The 22,705-nt window shown below is 36.5% G+C and overlaps 1 protein-coding gene and 1 pseudogene across 1 annotated transcript; one reads left to right on the forward strand and one right to left on the reverse strand.

The window, feature by feature from the left end:
* Positions 1–107: 107 nt before the first annotated feature.
* Positions 108–15,017, forward strand: LOC120130637 (annotated as a pseudogene).
* Positions 15,018–15,120: 103 nt separating this feature from the next.
* Positions 15,121–16,237, reverse strand: LOC120130490 (bZIP transcription factor 11-like). The gene has a single exon (XM_039147728.1). The coding sequence runs from the start codon at positions 15,757–15,759 to the stop codon at positions 15,265–15,267; it is 495 nt and encodes a 164-aa protein (XP_039003659.1). The 5' UTR covers positions 15,760–16,237; the 3' UTR covers positions 15,121–15,264.
* Positions 16,238–22,705: the final 6,468 nt, after the last annotated feature.

The raw sequence follows: 22,705 nt of genomic DNA on the forward strand, positions 1-22,705 counted from the left end.
TTTTCGATTACTAAAGTGGTGGGTTGGAAGGCTATTTTCAAGGAGCAAGGGGTGTAAGGTAGGGGACCCCCTATATCTTTGTCCTTGTCTTGAATGTTCTTTCTAAAATGTTGGACATTGCAGCTGAGGGGGATGTTTTCAGGTATCATCCCAAATTTAAACGGGTTAGACTAACTCATTTGAGCTTTGCAGATGATTTATTAATCTTCGCCGAAGGTAATGTGGAGTCTGTTGTGGGAATCTTGTGTGTGTTAGAGGAGTTTTATAGGATGTCGGGGTTACAGTTAAATCCTTTCAACACTGAGGTGTTTTGCTCGGGTATGAGTAGTGAAAAGCTTATGGTTGTTCAGGATATTACAAGGTTTAAGATTGAGCAGCTTCCTGCGCTATACTTGAGAGTTCCTTTGGTTACTCGCAAGCTTACTGAGACTGACGGTGTTTCCCTTTTTGTGAAGTTGGATGTGAGGGTTAGTAGTTGGGCTTCTAAGTTCATCTCATACGGGGTCGTTTGCAGTTGGTGCAAAGTGTGTTGTATAGTATCCAAGCTTATTGGTGTCGATACTTTGTGCTCCCAAAAGTTGTTAGGAGAATGTCTCAATTGTGTTCTCGTTTCTTTTGGAAGGGGGATAACAGTATGGCAACGGGGGCTAGAGTTTGTTGGGCGACTGTGTGTATGCCGAGGAGTGAAGGGGGCTTGGGATTGAGGGATTTGGAGGCCTGGAATCTTTCTAGCATGATGCAGCATGTTTGGGGGTCGGTAACGAGAGCTGACTCGTTGTGGGTTCGGTGGGCGGAGACTTGTGTCCTAAAAGGGAGCTCTTTCGTGGAGTGGTCTGCTCCTCGTTCATGAGGTTGGTTTTGGAGGAAACTGGTCAAGTGGAGGGCTAAAGCAAGTCAGTTTGTTGATGCGGGATCGGGCTGCTGGCTATGTTCTGGTAAATTTCAGGTTAAGTAGATATGATACGAGCTTCGAGAGAGGCATGAGAAGGTGGTATGGGGTCAGTTGGTCTGATTTTCATTTCATATACTGAGATTTGCCATTGTGACTTGGCTTGCGATGATGGACAGACTGCCAACTAGGAGCATGCTGTTGAGCCTGTAAGTCACTGATGTGGGGGAGTGTGGTTTTTGCTCCAGGGTGGTGGAGTCGAGGGACCATCTGTTTTTTGGTTGTGAATTTGCTAAACAGGTTTAGAAGGAGGTCTTTGGGCTTTGCCAAGTGAGGAGGCAGGTGGGCACTTGGGAGCAGAAGGTGTCATTGGGGTGGCTCGTCCGAGGGGTAGGACTTTTTTCTCTGTTCTTTTAAGGGTAGCATGGAGTGGATTTATATATCATGTTTGGAAGGAAAAAAACAATAGGCTTTATGGGCAAAGGAAGCAGAGTGTTGCTGGTGTTATTTGTGAGCTGAGGGATTGTATTCGTCTGAGGTTTAATGGCACGCAGATTACGCATGGAGGTGTGAATGATGCTTTGTGTAGTGCTTGTGGTATTACTAGGTAAATGGATAAGGTGTAGATAATAGTGGACTGGTGGTGGCTAAAGGGGCATACTTCAATGGCAAATTTTTGTCGAAGATTAATATATAGTTAATATTATTTAGAAAAACAATATTGATTCAATTTTATTAAAATGGTTTAAAAATTAAATTTTAGTAAGTTTAAGGACCAATTGGTATATTAAACCTCGACTCTTATTGTACTGAAATTCCTTGTTATCCAAACGACAACAAGTGGGAGGACCTTTTACTCCTAATCTTTCGGCAGTGGCTTCTTTTGACTCCTCCTATCTATGTTTTCATTTCATTGAAAGAATCTCTTGACATTCGCAACACCAAGTGATTAAGCATATTCAAATCTTGCTACTTGAACGCTCTCTCCTCTGCAACACTTTGTTCCCTTTCAAGGCTTTTGGATAAAACCCAACCCAGACGTCGACTCGCATATATTCTGCTTTGCATGCATTCCGGCGTTAAAAACAAACGATGTTGTAGAAGACCATCAGTGTCGTATTAATAAAAACTCTTATTTTATTTGAATATGATACCTCTAAAAAAAATAACAAATCAATAAAATGATTAAAGTTTATTATCTAGTGAGATGAACCACTAGGTTATTTAAGTAAGGTATGGCATTTACGAATTGAGTAACTTGGGTTGGGAGGGTCGTCCTCGCCTCTGCAATACCCGATCTGGATTAGTTGGTTAATAGATCGGATACCGGTGATTAATAAAAAAAAAGTTTATTAAGAGTTGATGTATTGTATTTAAAAATTCATTATAGTTCTTAAATTATAAAAATATTTAAATGTTTAATTGAAACTTGCATTTAATTTTTTTAGATTTGGAGAGAAAGTAAAAATTAATTGAAAAGATGATATAAAAATATTTAATTTTTTAATTCAATTTTATAAAAAAAATATAAAATCTTTAATTTTTATTTAAAAGTTATCCTATCACAATTGAACACATGAGCCTCATGTGCGGTTAGAAGCTATTATAAATTGTTCTTAATAACCCATTTAAAAAAAACACTAAATAAAAAACTCTTATTTTTTTCAAGAGAGGTCTATATATTTAATTTTAAAATAATAGAGAATTAAACGAGTGTAAATTAAAATATTTAAAAATATTCATTTTAAAAAATTAAAATATATATTTTCATAATAAAATAATAAAAAAAATATTAAATATAATATAAAAATAAAAAATATAATAAAAATTAAGATAAAATTTTGATTAAGCTAAAGTGGTTATAAAGTAGTATTTGTTCTAAATACTCTTAATCATTTGACAATGAACGCTCACCCTATTGTTCAAACTCATGATCTCTAGAAACAACAACGATTAATAAAAACTAAGATAAATTTTTGATTAAACTAAGGTTATAAAGTAATATTTGTTCTAAATACTCTCAATCATTTGAAAATGAATGCTCATCATGCTGTTTAAACTTGTGATCTATTGAAAAATAAAGCATGGGTTGCTGAAATAATGGGGCAACAATTTGGAAGCATTATTGGACGACAAATTTGGTCAAATTTGGCCACCAAATTGTTGAATTTATGTAATGGGTAAATGAAAAATTTAGTCATTGCAATTTAGGGTATTTATAAGATTAGTCCTTAAGCTTCAACTATAAATACCCTAGCTCATTTAGCTTCAAAGTCATCCCAAAGCATTCTAGCTTTCTTCCAATACTAGAGAATTTATAGAGTTTCTTGAGAGTTGTTTTCTCCTTTTTATCAAGAGAGAGAATTATCATTGTTTTCTCCTTGGTAGATCGAGAGTTGTAATTCCTATTTTCTCATAGTGAAATTCTTCTACTGTTGCCCGTGGTTTTTACCCTATATTATTTAGGGGTTTTCCACGTAAATTTTGTGTCTCTTTTATCTTCATTTTTATTTTCTCAAATTATCAGTTGTGATTTTGCTCTATTCGATAGCTGTCTTCCGCAACAATTGGTATCCGAGCCAGATTTGAGTGTGTAATATCTGCTTATTGTCTTTGTGGTTGCCACCAAAGGGTGGATCCTCCAACATAAGAAAGTAAGAAGGTATTACTCATTCTTTGAAGGTTCCAGAGAACTATTCACAATAGTGAAATAGTGGGAGCTATCTAGAAGCTATGGCAACGAAATTTGATATTGAAAAATTCAATGGGAGAAATTTCTCATTGTGGAAATTGAAGATGAAGGTCATCCTGAGGAAAGACGGTTGTCTAGCAGCTATCAGTGAAAGGCCGGTAGATTTCACAGATGACAACAAATGGATCAAAATGGACGGAAATGTTATGGCAAACTTTCATCTAGCATTAGCAGATGAAGTATTGTCAAGCATCGAGGAGAAAAAGACAGCTAAGGAGATATAGGATCATCTCACCAAATTGTACGAGGCCACATCGTTGCACAATAAAATTTTCCTTAAGAGAAAATTGTACACTCTGGATGTCAGAATCTACTTCAGTGACGGAGCACTTAAACACGTTGAACATTTTATTTTCTCAACTTACATCCTTAAGATGCACAATAGAAGAACAAGAACGTGTTGAACTTCTACTTCAAAGTCTACCTAATTCGTATGATCAACTCATCATCAACTTGACAAACAATAATGTCACCAGTATAGTCTTCGATGATGTTGTTGCTGCTGTTCTACAAGAAGAAAATCGGCGCAAGAACAAGGAAGACAGATAAGTAAATCTGCAACAAGCAGAAGCATTGACAACGATGAGAGGGAGATCAACAGAACGTGGCCAAAGCAGCAGTCACAAACATGGTAGATCGAAGTCGAGAAGCAAGAAGAATTTAAAGTGCTATAATTGTGGAAAGAATAGTCACTTGAAGAAGGATTGTTGGAGTCTAAATAAAAACTCCAATCCACAAGGCAACACCACAAACACTTCAGATGATGGAGATGCTCTATGCTGTGAAACGTCAACCACCGTGGAAGGCAGAAAAAGATTTACAGATATATGACTCATTGATTCGGGAGCAACATATCACATGACCTCAAAAAGAGAATGGTTCCATCATTATGAACCTGTCTTAGGAGGATATGTGTATAGTTACAATGATCATGCCTTAGAGATCATTGGTGTGGGAACCATCAAAATTGTTTGAGATGTACGACACGTGAAAGGCCTGAAGAAAAATTTATTATCATACGAATTGTTGGATAATAATGCAAGCAAGATTGAAACACGGAAAGGAATCATGAAGGTGTTCCGTGGAGCGCTTGTGGTGCTGAAAGGCAAAAAGATAGTTGAAAACTTGTACATGCTGAAGGGAGAGACTTTGCTAGAAGCAGAAGCCTATGTTGCCTCATGTAGTTCAGATTCTGTAATGCTATGACATCATAAACTTGGACACATGTCAGAACAAGGAATGAAAGTCCTTGTGGAGCAAAAGCTACTTCCAGGCTTAACAAAAGTATCACTTACTTTGTGTGAACATTGCATAACAAGAAAGCAACACCGATTGAAATTCAACACATCAAATTCTAGAGGCAAAAGTGTTCTAGAATTGGTTCACTCTGACGTATGGCAAGCACCGGTTACATCCCTAGGCGGAGCAAAATACTTTGTCTCATTATTGATTTCTACTCCAGGAGATATTGGGTGTATCCTATTAAAAAGAAGTCAGATGTGTTTTTAACTTTCAAAAATTTCAAAGCGCGGGTGGAACTTGATTCTGGAAATAAGATCAAGTGTTTCAGAACAGATAATGGAGGAGAATACACAAGTGAAGAATTTGATGACTTTTGCAGGAAAGAATGCATCAAAAGACAGTTCACAGTGGCGAACACTCCTCAATAAAATGGAGTGGCAGAGCGGATGAACAGAACCTTGTTAGAAAGAACAAGAGCAATGTTGAGGGATGCAGGCCTAGAAAAATCATTCTAGGTAGAAGCAATCAATACCGCATGTTATTTGGTAAATCGAGCTCAATCAACTACAATAGAGCTAAAGACACCAATGGAGATGTGGACTGGTAAACCAGTTGATTATTCAAACCTCCATGTATTTGGAAGTATTGTGTACGTGATGTACAACTCCCAAGAAATTTCAAAGTTGGATCCAAAATCCAGGAAATGCAAATTCTTGGGGTATGTTGATGATGTAAAAGGGTATCGCTTGTGGGATCTCAGTGCCCGCAAAGTGATCATCAGCAGGGATGTTATCTTTGTAGAAGATAAGCTACAAAGAAAAGAAGATGATGATAGCGTTGAAAAGTTAGAGACTACACAGATACATGTGGAAAAGGAGGTTGAACAAGGAGATTCTTTTGAAGTAGAACCAGCACATGATGAACAAGAACCAGAGAGTTCTGAAGCTCCAACAACTCGTCAATCAGATCGTGTGAGAAGACGTCCCAATTGGTACTCAGATTATGTTATAGAAGGTAATATTGCATATTGCCTTTTAACAAAGCACGGTGAGCCATCAACATACCAGGAGGCAATAAACAGCTCAGATGCTTCACTGTGGATGATAGCGATGCAAGAAGAAATCGAAGCCCTTCATAAAAATAATACATGAGACCTTCTGCCACTACCACAAGGAAGGAAGCTAATTGGTAACAAATGGGTCTTCAAAATCAAGCGAAATGGTGATGATCAAGTTGAGAGGTATCGTGCAAGACTGGTGGTCAAAGGATATGCTCAAAAAGAAGATATTGCTTTAATGAAATTTTTTCTCATGTGGTTCAACTAACAACAGTTTGAGTAGTCTTGGCAATGTGTGCTATATTGAATTTACATCTAGAGCAGCTAGATGTTAAAACTAGGGGTGTAAACGAGTCGAGTCGAGCTCGAGTATTGTCGAGCTTGACTTGAACTCGAAAACTTTAAACATAAGCTCGACTCAACTCAAAAACTCGCGAGCCTAAAATTTTCAAGTTCAACTCGAACTCGAAAGATAATATTGAAGCTCGACTCGAACTCGAAAAGGATTGAACTCGATTGTGAGCTCAATTCAAGCTCGACTTAAGCTCGAGGATGGGTAATATTCTTTTGTTGAAACTCATCCCCCTTTTATACATTCGACTTACCCCTTATTCCCCAAGAACCACCGATGTGGGATATCAACTCACATAGGACAGTGTATTTCAAACATATATATTTCAGGATTCTGTATGGCAACAACAACAATAGAAAATCTCTGGAGCTCTCCACCTGATAAATCCCCAACATTACGGTCTATTACCTGATTAAGTTCAAGATCGGCACATAGCTCTCCACCATTGTTTCTGGTTTAACTTTCAGCTCTTTCACTGGATTTTTTGTTTCGGGTTTTGCATTGAAATACGTTGAGTAAGAGCTAAAACAAAATTTATCTGAGAAAGAATCCTTTCATAACAGAGAATAAATACTTATGATTTATGATTTGAAGTTGCTGCATTTTGATAAGTGAAAATGGAATGATTTGTTTAATCATTTATCATGTTGTAATTACTAGCACAATTGCCACCCCTACCTTCAGAACTTTTTTACAAGTAATGTAAATATAGCAATTGATATAATGGACACCGAGAATAATATGCAAATAACAAGAGAAAATGCATACCTAACAGACAAACATCTGAATTCCACCGTCTATGAACGAAAATCTCTGACTGTACCAATCAACGACACAAGTAGACACGAGGACTGACGCCAGATAAACTAACCCAAATATTATAGACGCTAACAAAGCTGAATCATTTCACAAACCAACTGATTTGAATAGAACCGATGCATAGAAGGCAATTATGTTGATCCCCCTAAGTTGTTCTAAAAATGGTATGGCAATTGACATAACCAGGTAAGGCCTATAGTGCCTCTCAAATATTCTCACAAAGGGTTCTCGCTTTGTTTCTTTGGCTACGTCACTGGCCTTTTTAAGCTCGGTAAGCTTAGCTTCCAGATCACAATCTTTCCCATGATATTTTCAAATAGATTCCCTGGCTTGCTCCTCTTTGCCTCGTTCTATTAGGCTGCTGCGGGTGTCTGAAATCAGGAGTGCGCCGATTGTCATCATGGCAGCAGGCACTATGGCGAGTCCAAGAGAGATACGCCACCCCCAACTTTGCTTAGCAGTGTCGAAGTTTATGCAGTTTACTGCCACTACCCCAATGCCTGTGAAGAACTAGAAGCCTGTGTTGAAAGCACCTCGCTATTTTGGGGGTGCCACTTCCGAGAGGTATATAGGAGTTGCCTTCATTGAAAGTTTACAATAAATATTAATTGTTTGTTTAAACATTGTTAGTGCATTTATGATTATACACGTACTAAAATTTAATTCTTTACATGGTATTTAAATCACAATATTAATTTTTAACGGAAATACGCATACAGATATGATGGAGGATAAAGACAAATAGATAATTACTTGATTAGTGAAACCAACCCCAAATTTAAGCTAGATACGACCTAAGATAAGCATGGTAACATTAACAGCCCCCCCATTAACGGTAACACTAACAAGGAATGTGAGCCCACCTAACACCATTGTGTTTCGTCAACCCAATGACGCGGCTAGCAACCAGTGATGCAACCAAACCAGCAACGTACAGTGAAGTAAATGAGGATAAAACTTGGGTATCATTCACGTAATAGATGTTGTTATTAGTCTCTGTTGTTTTTCGTAATACTGATGGGAAAAAGTTCTTAAGAAATGATTGCATAGTTGTCACCCCTCCTGTAAAATATTTAGCCAGTGATACCAGGGAAATTTCATTTTCGGAAGACTCAAGGTTTTTAGTACAAATTTATCCATTCTAAATTCCATTCACCATAATTGTATGGTGTTGTGAACAAATATCAATGTTATTCTACTTAATATCTTAATTATTAACTCGACACTACAGGCTTGATTTCCAAAGGTTATACTGTTGAGTATGATTCAAAGAGTATTCGATCATTTGGAATTTTATTCATCAATAATGTATTTTTAATATATTTTTAATAATGTAATTTTAAAAAATCTAAAATTATAATATAACATTTTTTCGAGCTGCTCACGAGCTTTTCGAGTCGAGTATCGAGTAGCTCGTTTTGGCTCGTTAAGAACTCGAGTCGAGTTCGAGCTCGAGTCGAGTCCATTCGATCTGAGTATTTATCGAGCCAAGATCGAGTCGATCTCGAGTAGCTCGCGATCTGTCTCGTCTCATTTACAGCCCTAGTTAAAACAGTTTTTCTTCATGGAAATCTTGAAGAAGAGATTTACATGCTCCAACCTGAAGGTTTTGAAGAAAAAGAAAAGAAGAACTTGGTTTGCAGGTTGAACAAATCTCTATACGGTCTAAAGCAGACGCCAAGGTGTTGGTATAAGAGATTTGATTCCTTCATTATGTGCCTTGGATACAACATACTTAATGCAGACCTTTGTGCTTATTTCAAGAGGTCTGGTGATAACGATTTTGTTATTTTGTTGTTGTATGCGTATGACATGTTGGTTGTAGGACCCAACAAAGATCATATTGACGAATTGAAGGCACAGCTGGCTAGGGAATTTGAAATGAAGGACTTGGGATCAGCAAACAAGATTCTAGGGATGCAAATTCACCGAGACAGAAGTAATAGGAAGATTTGGCTTTCACAAAGGAATTACTTCAAGAAGATCTTGTCACGATTCAACATGCAAGATTGTAAGCCAATTTCTACCCCTCTTCCTATTAACTTCAAATTATCCTCCAGTATGAGTCCTACCAATGAAAAAGAGAATATGGAGATGTCTCGAGTACCGTATGCATCAGCAATGGGAAGTTTAATCTTCGCTATGATATGCACAAGACCAGACATTGCACAAGCAGTGGGAGTAGTTAGTCGGTACATGGCGAATCCAGGAAGAAAGCATTGGAATACAGTAAAGAGGATCCTGAGATACATCAAAGGGACCTCAAATATTGCATTATGTTACGGAGGATCAAACTTACTTATCAATGTGTATGTCGATTCTGACTATGTAGGGGATTTGGATAAAAGCAAATCTACTACAGGATATGTGTTCAAAGTTGCTGGTGGAGCTGTAAGCTGGGTTTCAAAATTGCAGTCAGTTGTGGCTACGTCCACAACAGAGGCAGAATATGTAGCAGCTACACAAGCCAGTAAAGAAGCAATTTGGTTGAAGATGCTATTGGAAGAGCTTGGGCACAATCAAGAGTATGTCTCTCTGTTTTGTGACAGTCAAAGCGCCTTGCATTTAGCAAGGAATCCAGAATTTCATTCACGGACAAAGCACATACGAGTTCAGTACCATTTCATTCGTGAAAAGGTGAAAAAATGGACGGTAGATATGCAGAAGATCCATACCAAAGACAACATAGCAGATTTCATGACGAAGGCGATCAATGCCAATAAATTTACTTGGTGTCGATCCTCTTGTGGCCTGTCAGAAACATAAGCAACATGAAGGTACAAGGTAGAAAGAATGGTGTGAAGATATGATTGTTTCAATCAAATCTTCAAGTGGGAGATTGTTGAAAAATAAAGCATGGGCGGCTGAAATAATGGGGCAGCAATTTAGAAGCATTATTAGACGGTAACTTTGGTCAAATTTGGCCACCAAATTGTTGAATTTATGTAATGGGTAAATGACAAATTTAGTCATTGCAATTTAGGGTATTTATAAGATTAGTCCTTAAGCTTCAACTATAAATACCCTAGCTCATTTAGCTTTAAAGCCATCCCAAAGCATTCTAGTTTTCTTCTAATACTAGAGAATTTATAGAGTTTCTTGAGAGTTGTTTTCTCATTTTTATCAAGAGAGAATTATCATTGTTTTCTCCTTGGTAGATCGAGAGAAGTTGTAATTCCTATTTTCTCATAGTGAAATTCTTCTACCGTTGCACGTGGTTTTTACCCTATATTATTTAGGGGTTTTCCACTTAAATTTTGTGTCTCTTTTATCTTCATTTTTATTTTCTCAAATTATCAGTTGTGCTTTTGCTCTATTCAATAGCTGTCTTCCACAACATGATCTCTAGAAACAATAACGATATGATAGAATAATTTGCAGGTTTGTCTGTTATGTGTTTCGACCATAATCTCAAAACGTTATGATAGAATAATTTGCAGGTTTGTCTACTTCAAGGTTTTGTATTTGATCTTTCTGGAACTTGTTATCAAGTAGTGTTGTTTCTGATAGTCTTGGGTTTTTGTGGTGTTGGACTGGAGGATTTTCCACATAACGCACACCATAGAGAGATAGCAATTTCGATAAGTAATTACACCTTGAAACATGGGGATTCAGGTTTAGTCATTGATGGTGGGAGGATGGAAATGCAACCCCATGTATGTTATCTAAAGTTTTTTTGTTTTAGTGTCCATTATCTTTGTCGGTTATACTTTGAAAATCTAGTTGTACATTTCTGTTCACCAAGTCTTGGTTCTGTGAAAACTATCATGTTTCGATTACATAGGAATTGATTTTTTAGTAACTTCTTAGCATCACGGTGTGTAATATTACGAGACCTGGATATATGATCTGTAAGGTGGGTTTTTTTTTTGTTACTGCTCTTTGATTGATTAACAAGTTTCTTAATGTTTTCAGTTATATCTAGATCCTTTTGAAGAAATTGGGATGGCAGAACGAAGTGCTGAGCAGCTTAGAAGAAGCGCGAATGAAAAGGAGGTATGGATGTATCATTGTCTGTTGATGTTAGACATCTGCTTCCTTGGTATGATTGATGTTGGCATTTCCATGTTTATGCAAAGAGATTTGGTATAACAGGCGTGTTAAGTCTGCCTGAACTTTCTTGGGGGCTTCCTTCTCCTATTTCATTTTCTTTTTGCTGCTTTATTCTTTTGAAAACTTGTCTGTCAAATACCTAGAAGTTGTCATTTGCCATTAATCATTTGAAGCTGTCAAAGTTGGATGTGGTTTCCATTATTCTCTCTATTTTAGCTACTTGATTATTCGGCACTTCCATGCACAGAATCTGTAACATTATAAGTAAGTGGATGTTACTTCTAGTTTCATGGTTAGAATACTGATATATTATATCCTATATAGGCTTCTGAAAACTCTGGAACTGTGAATTTACGCCATTTTGCTTTTTATGCATTTGACGGGCGAAAAGGTGGACTACGATGGTCTAGGAAGAATGAGGTATGCTTTTTGTTTTTTTGGAAAATCTGTTTCTAATTTTCATTATTATTTTCCGTAGTTATTTTTGAAGTTCGGCATATATTTCACCATATGCTAAGCTTTTGGGAGAACATATATGCCTCTTGAATCTTGATAATTGTTGTCACCTTATTTGCAAGTTTGGTGCTTTTATCATTTATCTTCTCCTTCACTGCACGCTGATAATGATTTTTTTTTCTTTCTTTTGGTTAAGAATGTTGAGCATTCTTCAGATTCATCACAGTTAATTCCACAACGTAACAATAAGCTTGATGTGCATGCTCTGAACACTCGTCATCCTGGTGAGGTATGCTTTAAATCCAGTTTGATTATTATATTTCCCTGTAGGATCTTATAAACTTGAAGCTTTTTTTTTTTTTTTGGGGGGGGGGAGAGGGATGTACTGGCATCTGGAAGCTGAATATTTTTTATTAGCGGCTCATCATTATTCAAGTAAAAATCACAGGCATCTGATTTTTCCAGCTTCTCATCAGTTTTCCTGGTTCTTCATCTTTGTTTTGTACATCAAATTTTGTCAAATATGAGTTCATTTCACCTGCTATAAAAGCACACTTTTTGCTCTCATATTTGTACATTTTGTGGCATTTTTATTGATCTAAGTTGTGGATGTTTCATATTTGTACGATCATGTTTGTATGTTTATTTCTTTTAAAGCATTTCCCGGAATTATATGATTTCCCTTGTGACAACTTTTTGATTTTTTTTGATCCAATCTAGTTGAATCGTTCCCTATTATAAAATCTCTTAAGACATGTTGAACTGTAGTTTGAATGCAGGGAATATAGAGAATCGATCCTTGGAGTTATGCCACATCATTGGGTAAGCAAGCAGTACATGTTAACTATGAACTTTTACTATGTTCTTTGCATACTCAAGATTGTAAGGGATTCATTTTGCATTTATACTTTTCTCTAGGATAGGAGAGAAGATACATTGTTGGAGTTATCACATTTTAAGCAACATAAGAGGAAAACATTGAAAAAGGTACCTGGAAAGTTGACAACATATCCTTTTCACAAGCCTGAGGAACACCATCCTCCAGGGAAGGATGATTCCAAAAAAATTTCGAACTTGATTGGGAAAGCTGCTAAGATTGCTGGCTCAGCAAAATCTAAGAAGGTAAGTTTTTCAATTGGATGTGCATACTTCTGTTAACACATTCATTCTGAAGTTTAAAAGGACTGGACATGAAGGTTTTTCAGTTATTTGATAGGTTTCTTATTAGCTGTGATGCTATGTAACTTGTAGCTCATTGGGAATGACACCCCTTGCACCACTGTTGTTTTATCTCTATATTCTCCTTTGTTGCATAGACTTTTTCTAAAGCTTTTCTGCATCTAACTGCTACTTCTTGCTGCTGCACTTAGTCTGGTACACTAGGAGACCTGACCTGTGATATACTTATTTACAGGACGATATTGCTTTTATTGTATGACCTATCAATTTTGTTATAGTGTCAGTTCCTCTTTTATTGCCAGGCAAACTGAATTTTTCCATGTACGATATGGTGTTTATCATGTATGTTTTTAGTGATTATTTTCTTTATCTTGATCCACAAAACATGAAGTCCATTCATGCAATTTATCTTATAAATGCTTATAATTCTCTTTACAATTTGTTGCAGCCGATGGCTTATATCCCAACCATAACAAACTACACACAGCTCTGGTGGGTTCCTAATGTTGTTGTGGCCCATCAAAAGGAAGGGATAGAAGCTGTTCATTTGGCATCTTGTCGAACTGTATGCAAGGTGACCTTAGACCCACACACTGTGCTTTTAATGGATGTTAAATCTGCTAAATTAATTTGTTTGTCTAAATTTCTTTCACTGGCTGTTAATATGAAATGCTAGTTTGACTTGTGATCTTATTGCTTTTGTTATGCCTTTTCTCTCCCCTCATGAAGTATGTGTTGCAATTGTCAAATTGCTCTACTGTTAGTTTTTAAATACAATGTATTCATGTTATCAGGATTATATGTTGCTTACTGATTTGATGGGTGATATTTATTGATTTCATCAGCTTCATCTCCAAGAAGGCGGTCTTCATGCTGATATCAATGGAGATGGAGTCCTGGATCATGTTCAGGTGCAGACTTCTTTTTGTTTCTTATATAAATTGTACCAAATTGTTTTTATCGTGCATCTCATATTTTATAACAAAAACTGCATAAGTACCAATGTGCTAACTACTTCTTAAGTGACCAGTTATTTCTGTTCTCCTCAGGCTGTTGGAGGAATGGTGCTGAGCAGACTGTTGTTAGTGGATCAATGGAGGTATTGTGACCTTGTTGGGCTGTGGCAACCTCTGGCGTACCAGACCAGTTCGAGAACAACTGTTTAATGCTTCAATATGTCATCATTCCCCTTTCAATTTATTCCAGCATGGAGAGTTCTATAGAGGTTATGGTCGAACTGCAAATGTTGCTTCTTTAGAAGAGGCAACACCTATTCTTATCCCCCAAAGTGACGGATATAGGCATCGTAAGGGAAGCCATGGTGATGTTATTTTCTTAACCAATCGAGGAGAGGAATGCTGTTATTTCTGTGTCTAATGTTTGCGCATCTCCTTGGCTCGTATTGTTGCATTTTCTTAACTACTGTGCTTGGTCATGCATGTATTGTTTTCATTTTCTAGTCATTGGCTGCATTGTACATGTTAAATTTTGTCTATGCTGAAGACTTGGGAACTTAGAACCGTTGATCATGTCAGGTAACCGCGTACTCTCCTGGCTTGCATGGACATAGTGCTGAGTGGAAATGGCAGCTCTTGACAGATGCTTCATGGTCAAACCTTCCTTCACCTTCAGGGATGATGGAAGGTGGTACAGTGGTTCCAATATTGAAGCCGATCTCATTGTGTGTGCATGACAATCAGCAAATGATCCTTGCTGCTGGAGATCAAACAGGCATAATTATTTCCCCTGGTGGGAGTTCATTAGCGTCAATCGAACTTCCTGCTCCACCCACCCATGCCCTGATAACTGAGGACTTCTCAAATGACGGACTCACTGATATCATTCTCGTGACCTCGAATGGAGCATACGGTTTTGTCCAGACAAGACAACCCGGTGCCCTCTTCTTCAGCACATTGGTAGGTTGCCTTTTACTTGTGATGGAAGTAATCTCTGTCACCCAACACTTGAATTCAATGAAGGGTAAACCCCGTGCTTCATCTGGTTCTCGGTGAAAAAGAAGGTTCGTTTTATAGAGACATGGCTGCCAAAGATCACCCTGATACAAGTTCTAACACACTGGAATTCGAAGAGAAGATTCTTAGGATCATAGTTCTCAGAGTTTGTACGATTTATGTTATGCAGGATTGGATTTAGAATAAGGGTGGACCATGTAACTGTTCAAGTTCAGTAAACGTTTTACCAATGATTTTGTGAAATCGATTACGCTTTTCGACTTCAATTTTTATTTTCCTAATTTAATATTCATCTTAATTGATTGCAAGTGTTTATTATATCCATAATAGCAAATAAACGCAATATAACTGAAAATGCATCTGCATTGCAATTTAAATTCCTAATTACAACATAAATAATACGAGTAAAACAAGAGAAAAAACATTAAAACTCAGGGAAATCTAAAAACACCAGTAAACTAGAAAGCCAGGGTACACAGCCAAGTACCGAATTCAGTACAAAATAATGTCAGCAGAAGACATGAATGATTGATTGACAGAGAATGAATTCCATGGATTCATGAAAGTATCATCATTGATCTGACGATGAGGATGATAATGGTCAGCCTGATCAAAGTTGTCACTTTTTATAATCTCATTGCTCGAGTTTATGAAATCAATGATTTCACTGAGAGATTGCAACCTAGTGCTGAGCTCACTCATCTGAGCTCTAAGAACCGAGTTCTCGGCCTCAACGTTCAAGTAAAGCTGGTAGGTGGCATTGATGCTTGTGAGGATCTGGTTGTTATTCTTTATGAGCTCAGAAACTTGGCCCTTTAGTTCATCCAGGTGCTTCTGTTTACGCATCCGAGACCTGCGGGCAGACTCCCTGTTGGATGCCATTCTCTTGCGCTTCCTTTCATCTAAATTCTGCTGAAAATCCTCCGATGAACTCGAGCTTCCCTGCGTGAATGAAGCTGAGGATGCTCCATTGCTTGAACTAGCCATAACAACAACAACAACAAATACAACCGAAACAAAAGAAACAATAACTGGCTTCTGGACCCAGAAATTTTATTATTCAAAAGAACTAAAGAAAACAAGAGATGATTATGGGATTTCAATCAGAAAGAGAGAGAGAGTTAATGAAAACACGTAGAACCAGTAAAGGAAAACAACAGAGAGAGATTGAACAAGATGGGTCCTGCGCCTAAGTGTAGAGTTTATCATAAAACCACAAAGGAGTATTTCACTGAGTACTGGAGACATTAATCTCAAACACCATGAACAAGATGCTGATAAGCATTAAAAAATATCAATTTGCCCTGTGCAGTTGATGAAGAAACCAGAGATGGAAGAGACTAAATTGTTAAAAACTATAAGGAAATATCAAGATGAGAAAGTAAAGAGGTTGATGAAGGATTTTATTGTGAACTTCATAGACAGAAAATGGCTAAATGCCCATTGGTATTTGGAAACATATAAAAAGAAAGGAAAAAGAAGTAGCAGTTGCAAAATTGATTTTGGCAACCTTGCCGTAGGTGTAATACTTAGCAATCCACTGTAAAAACAGACTTGATATTTTTCATTTGAAAAAGTGACTTTCAATTATGTTTAAATCATATCGGATTTTGGTTGATGGCAAAATCCATATTTCTATTTCTGCTGCAACAATGTAATGTTAGGCTTGTTTGTACATTTGTTGGCTTCAGACAGTCCTCTTATGGCTAGTCTGGAAGACTGCAGTAAATCTTCATTCCATCATTGCATGTTCTGTTCCTTCCAACTACCCAAGTTTCATTCAAGAAAAATGGAAAAGTAAAGCTTCCATGGGAAAAGGGTCACTATTCTTTACCGAGTATACAACAATCAAGAATGGACCGAGAGGGAGGTGTGAGGGTGGTTATACCCTTTAAAATTTTTAAATTTCTATATAATTTAAGTGTTTATCATAAATCTTCTATGAACTAAATTTCGTATTCCTAATATTTTAGGATTCCGTTCTTAAATTTATAATATAATTTTTTAAAAATTTGCATATCTAGAATAAAAATTTACTTTAATCCTTGACAGTGATGTATATAAGCCATACAAATCAGATGCAGAGGTCTGTTAGATTGGACCCAGCCTGCCATGATTTTTTTTTCTCTTGAATTTCAAGCTCATGGGCTGGTTTGGTTTAAAACAAGTGGCTCTTGTAAATATCCAGGAGCCGTCTCTTAAAACAATTTTATATTTAAGATACTCTAAGCAGTATTAATTTAATGCACGTTCAATATCCATCCTCTAAACAGTATTAATTTATTAATAAAAAATAACAGTATTAATTTTTTTATCGAACATATTTTATACTTAAAACAATATTATAAATATATCTATGTTAAAAAGTTTATAAATTAATTGTATGAATATATTTATGCTCGTTACCCATCGGTTAACTCTTAAAATACTTGTCTATAATATATTAATTTATACTTAAAGTTTTTAATATTTAAAGTTATTATTTTATTTATTTTAATAAACATATTTTAATTTCCTTTTGTTAAAATCTATACTGTTATTGATTTGTATTTAATGTATTTAATATTTATAATTATTATTTCATTTATTTTTAAATGATACAAATTTATTTAATATCAATTTAAAAATTGTAATTATTATAAAAATAAATTTTATATTTAATAAAATTTATTAAGTAATTAATATTTAATCTAATATTTTAAAATTTTAAATTAATTATGTATTATTAAATAATTAATTTAAAAAACATATATTTTGAGTTAAAAGCATACAAAGAGGGAAGAATTTATAATGGGTTGTTATAAATTTGAGCTATAGGGTTTGACTTACTAATATGTCAAATATTAGAGTTAAGAAATAATGAAATGTGATAAAATAAAGAGTTTTCTAATCTTCTTCGGCTTTCTTCCCTTTTTATTATTGCAATTTTTTTTATCTTTTTTTTCTTTAACTTGTTTTACTTCTTATTAATATCTTTAAAACAAAATCCGAAAGGCGAAAAGGCGTTGTGCCCGACGCCTAAAGTCCAGAGGTGCACGCCTCTTGCATCTCGTCTCACCTCATTCTAGGTAGACATTATCTTTAGTGCCTAGCTGTGCCTCGCCTCATTCTAGGCAGGCACTATCTTCAATGCTTGGCTGCGCCTTGCTCCTTTTAAAACCAAGTTCAGAACTAAATGGATCTTAAGATTAAAACACGGTATTGTGTTTTAACTTGTTTGTTTCTTTTGTGTTATTGCAGGATGAAGATGATGATTAAATGAGTAAACTTTATGATTAGAACTTGTTAAGCTGGTTAAGGATTTCTTACCAAACTTAAAGATGAACAGTAGACGATCTATATTATAATATCGAACAATGATATTTTAGATTAGGTAAGAGATGGATATAAACGAACTCATTGAGCATTAGCTTCTTCATGGATATTGTGCTTAAATGTTCTCTTAAAGATCAAAAATTAAGTTTTTTGGTTATCTTTCTGTGTTTGCTTAGAAATCTTTGTTTAATGTATTGAGCTTATCCCTTCTCAGTTTTGGTAGTTTTACGTTATATTGCATGACTTGGCTTTGTTCAACTTAACCGATTGCTTTGGTGTTAAACCCTGAGCTTTAAAAGCCAGATTGCTTTGAATTTTGCGTAGGCTTTGGCTAATTAGCTTCCTATTAACTTTGTTTTTGGTTGGGAAGACTACGTTTTTGAAGCTACATTTCTTTAATTTCTTCCGATTGGGTTTGGAATGGTCATGTCATGTATTGGATCATAGAAAAACTTGGTAAAAATTATAGGGATATAAATGAGACGAGATAGATCGTGAGCTACTCGAGATCGACTCGATTAAGACTTGATAAATACTCGGATTGAATGAACTTCACTCGAGCTTATTAAGATTTTATTTAAAAAATAAATTATTAATAATATTAACATTTATGTATTAATTGTTTTTAAAAAAATACAGTAAGATTTTCATGTATTTAAGGTTCATGTTCGAATTTGAGTTTGAGGCTTCAATCGAGTTAAGTTTAAGATTTTTTTTTCATTTCGAGTCTTTTCGAGCTGCTCACGAGTTTCAATTTAGGATTTCGAGTTCGAGTCGAGCTTGAAAATTTAAAGTTCGCGAGTTTTCGAGTCGAGTTCTATTTTAGAGTTTTCGAGTCGAGATACTCGAACTTGACTCAGCTAGTTTACACCCTTAAAAAATTCCCATCAAACATTTTAGTATGTTGTGCTTGGCTTTTGACGAAGAACAACCAGCGGTAATATGTTTTTGCCGTTCCAATGCTATTGTATAGATCTCTGTTTTCTTAAATTATTTTGCTTATATCTTTTTTGGATTTTGCAATGGCATCTGGGCGTTTTTCCCGAAAATCACCGGTGATCGGTATATTTATTGATCTAATACCGATCAGACTATATTTTCCAATCTAACACCTTTAGCAGTAAAGCGCGCCCTCTGAACCGTGCTATATGATGATTTGGCGCCACGTGAAGTAAGGCGCCCTCCTGCACCGCGCTATATGCTGACATGGGATACACGTGGGTATAGTGCGGATCAGAGGTCGCGCCTTACCTGTGTATTTGCCACACGTCAGAAAGGCGTGCCCCCTGCCCCGCGCTATATGATTAATTACCCCCATACCCCGATGTTTCACACCCCAATCCTCCCTATAAATACCCTCATCCTCAATCACTTTCATCACACCAAATTCTCTCAATTCCTCTCAACTTCTCTCAAATACTCTTATATTCTATGTTTAAGGTATATTTTATTATATTTTTAATATTTTGTATTTAATTTATTTATGTATTTTAATTTATTTAATATTTTACTTATATAATTTTTTTGTAGATATATAATGGAAAGTGGTCTACTTAACTTGAATGGAAATCATATATCTCGACACTTTGCTGATACGGTAACATTTTAAGGTTTTAATTTAATTTAAATTATTAGTAATAATTTGTTAATTTATTTAATGCATGATTATTAGATTAAGAATTAATTTTTGTAATTATTTATTTTTAGGAGAAGGACCATGTATTAGATCCTTTTATTAGGAACCTTAAGTTAGTGATACCTAGCCGTGTCTTGCCGTATTTAGTAGAGGTTGGATTTGGTTACATAGGTAGATATCAGGGTCACTGTAAGATAGAACCAGACCTTATCTTTGCCTTAGTAGAGCGGTGTAGGCCGGAGACCCACACATTCCATCTTCCGTGCGGAGAGTGCAAGATTACACTTGAGGATGTTGCTATGCACCTGGGGCTTCCGGTGGATGGGGATATTATATCAGGGATCACGCAGGGTTCCTGGACTACTTTGTGCAGGTAAAATCTAGGATGTGTCCCGAAAAGTTTTAACGGTGGTCGGATACCGTTAAATTGGTTAGATGCCAATTTTCGGGAGTTGAGCGAGGACGCGTCTGAGGATGAAGTTAAAATGTATGCACGGGCATGTATACTGCAGCTGATAGGAGGGTTGTTGATGCCGTACAAATCGTGCAACCAAGTTCACTGCATGTGGTTGCGACATCTGAGCGACTTTTATCTGGTCGGATCATTCAGTTGGGGCTCGGCAGTTTTGGTTTTGCTGTACAGGAAGATGTGTGAAGCCATTGACTACATGCGTAATGCTATCAGCGGATGTCTCCTGCTGCTACAGTCTTGGGCAAGGTATCGATTGCCCTTTTTATGTCCCGTTGTGAAGAACTCATTCGTATTTCCACTACTCCTGAGGTAATTATAAAACTGATTTCGTATATTAATAATTTTATAAAGCGTATAATAAATGTTTTTCCTTGAATAGGTGGTCTACTGATAGGAAAAATCATCAAGAGCTACCTGATGATTTAGAAAAAATTAGGGTGCTAATCGATCAGAAGGTTGGCACACTTGTATGAATTTTAATGTTTAAAAATCGATTTTAGATTATAGTTATATAATTATATTATTCTTTTGATAAAAATTATATATATTTGTTTTAGTTTGAATGGGTGTCATATTCTACTGATGATGTGAGGGAGGTGATCTCACCTGAGTTGAGGGGCCCATCAAATGTTTGGATGGCGATGGTCCCCTTGATCTGTTATGCGATCGTCGAGTGGCACTCAACTGATCGCGTACTCCGGCAATTTGGTTGTTTTCAACCAATTCCGGAAGCACCTCACAATATTGACAAGTTGCATAGCATATATAGACGCGGCAAGACAGATACAGATTGGTTGGTGAGGCATCATGAGTGGGTCGTGTTGTGGGAGTATCGACATTGGCGTCTTCCCCGTAGAGAGCCCATTTTTGATGACCTCTTGATGGTTGCTGATGGTTATTATGAGTGGTTCGACAGTAACGGAAAACCGTTTTTGCTTCCCAAGGATGCACGAGGGCAGACCTTTCCGCGACGTTGACAGAGACGTTCACCGACACAGCACCATCGTCCCCCGACTCGTAAACAGAAAGTATGTGTTTTTGGTTCATCCTCAGCTGCACCAGTAGGACCTTCACAGCAGCAACCGTATCCAGCGACTTACATACCACAGCCATATATGATGTTGCCACCACATTTCCATTACCAGATGTCGCCGCCGCCTTCACCTGGTTTTATGACCCCCGCCGCCGCCGCCATCACAGATGACCCCTCCTGGAGGCTATTATGGGTCTATGTTTGTAGATCCAACTTGGGGTTCGTATGCTGGATATTTGGCGGGTTCAGCCTCATCACCCATGACCGCAGCACAGACACATCCTGTACAGTTTTCACACTCAGCGATGTCTGGGTTTTATGAGTTTTCCCAGTTTTCGCAAGCCGGTGGGATAGTCAGTCATACACCTTTAGGGTCCTTATTCTATGGAGGTGCTTCATCATCATCAGCTCCTCATCAACCTAATGTACCTACTCAGGAGGACGACGACGATGACGATGACGACGATGATGATGGTGATGATAATGACAGCGAGGAGTCACAACCAGTGATACGAAGAAATACTCCTTGAGACCGACAGCCACCGCTCTGCGGAACACATTCGTGTCGCATGCATCGATAGATTTTGTTTTTTTATTATATTTGTATTTAGTTTATTGGGCTTTTTAATTGTAATTTTTTATTATTTCTCATTCAATACTTACTTTATTTTGTTAAATTTGTTGGACTTTTTTTAATGTATTTCAGTTAATTTTGTTTATTACCATTTAACATCAGTTATTGTAATTTGGTTATCATTTACCATTTAATACTTATTGTAAGTTTGTTGTATTTAAAATTATTTTGAAATACCAAATTGTTATTAGTTTGATAAAATTTAATGATTGTGTTCGATAACTTTCTTAAGTTTGTCACTTATTATCTCTTTTATTATAATCACATATAACGCAAACGTCCAATCTCGTATTATTGTATCATTTTTTTAATCTTCATCAGCGATTATCGAATGACATTAACTTGAAGTAAATGCAAATTAAAGTACAAGAATTATTATTTGATAAACAAATACATCATTTCCTCATCAATTGTTACTTGATGGGAACAGAAGTGGACATGTTTTTCTAGTGTGTTCTGGGTTTCTACAATGCCCACATCTTCTGTCTTGTCTAGATCTTTCTCGAATATCCATATCGCAATGAATTCGATTGGATTTTGGGCGACCACGCTCCGTCAATAAACTCGGATTTGGTACAATCGGAAGCCAATCTTGAACCTCATCAGGGTCTTTGTCATTACCTATGGGGGGAAACTCAAATTCGTATACCTTAAAAACTTCAGATATTAGGTATACGGGATCCACAAAATAGTTATAGTCTTGACGTATATGCGAGCAAGCTGCTATCACATGAGAGCATGGATACTTCAGAGCTTGAAAAAACCCGCAGTCGCACGTTCTGTCCCTTAGATTTACTCTTAATGACACATCTTCAATCCATTGAAGAGGTCGCGGCAACTCTG

The sequence above is a fragment of the Hibiscus syriacus genome, unplaced genomic scaffold (genome assembly GCF_006381635.1).
Source record: "Hibiscus syriacus cultivar Baekdansim isolate YM2019G1 unplaced genomic scaffold, ASM638163v2 tig00110548_pilon, whole genome shotgun sequence".
In the NCBI taxonomy this organism is placed as follows: domain Eukaryota; kingdom Viridiplantae; phylum Streptophyta; class Magnoliopsida; order Malvales; family Malvaceae; genus Hibiscus; species Hibiscus syriacus.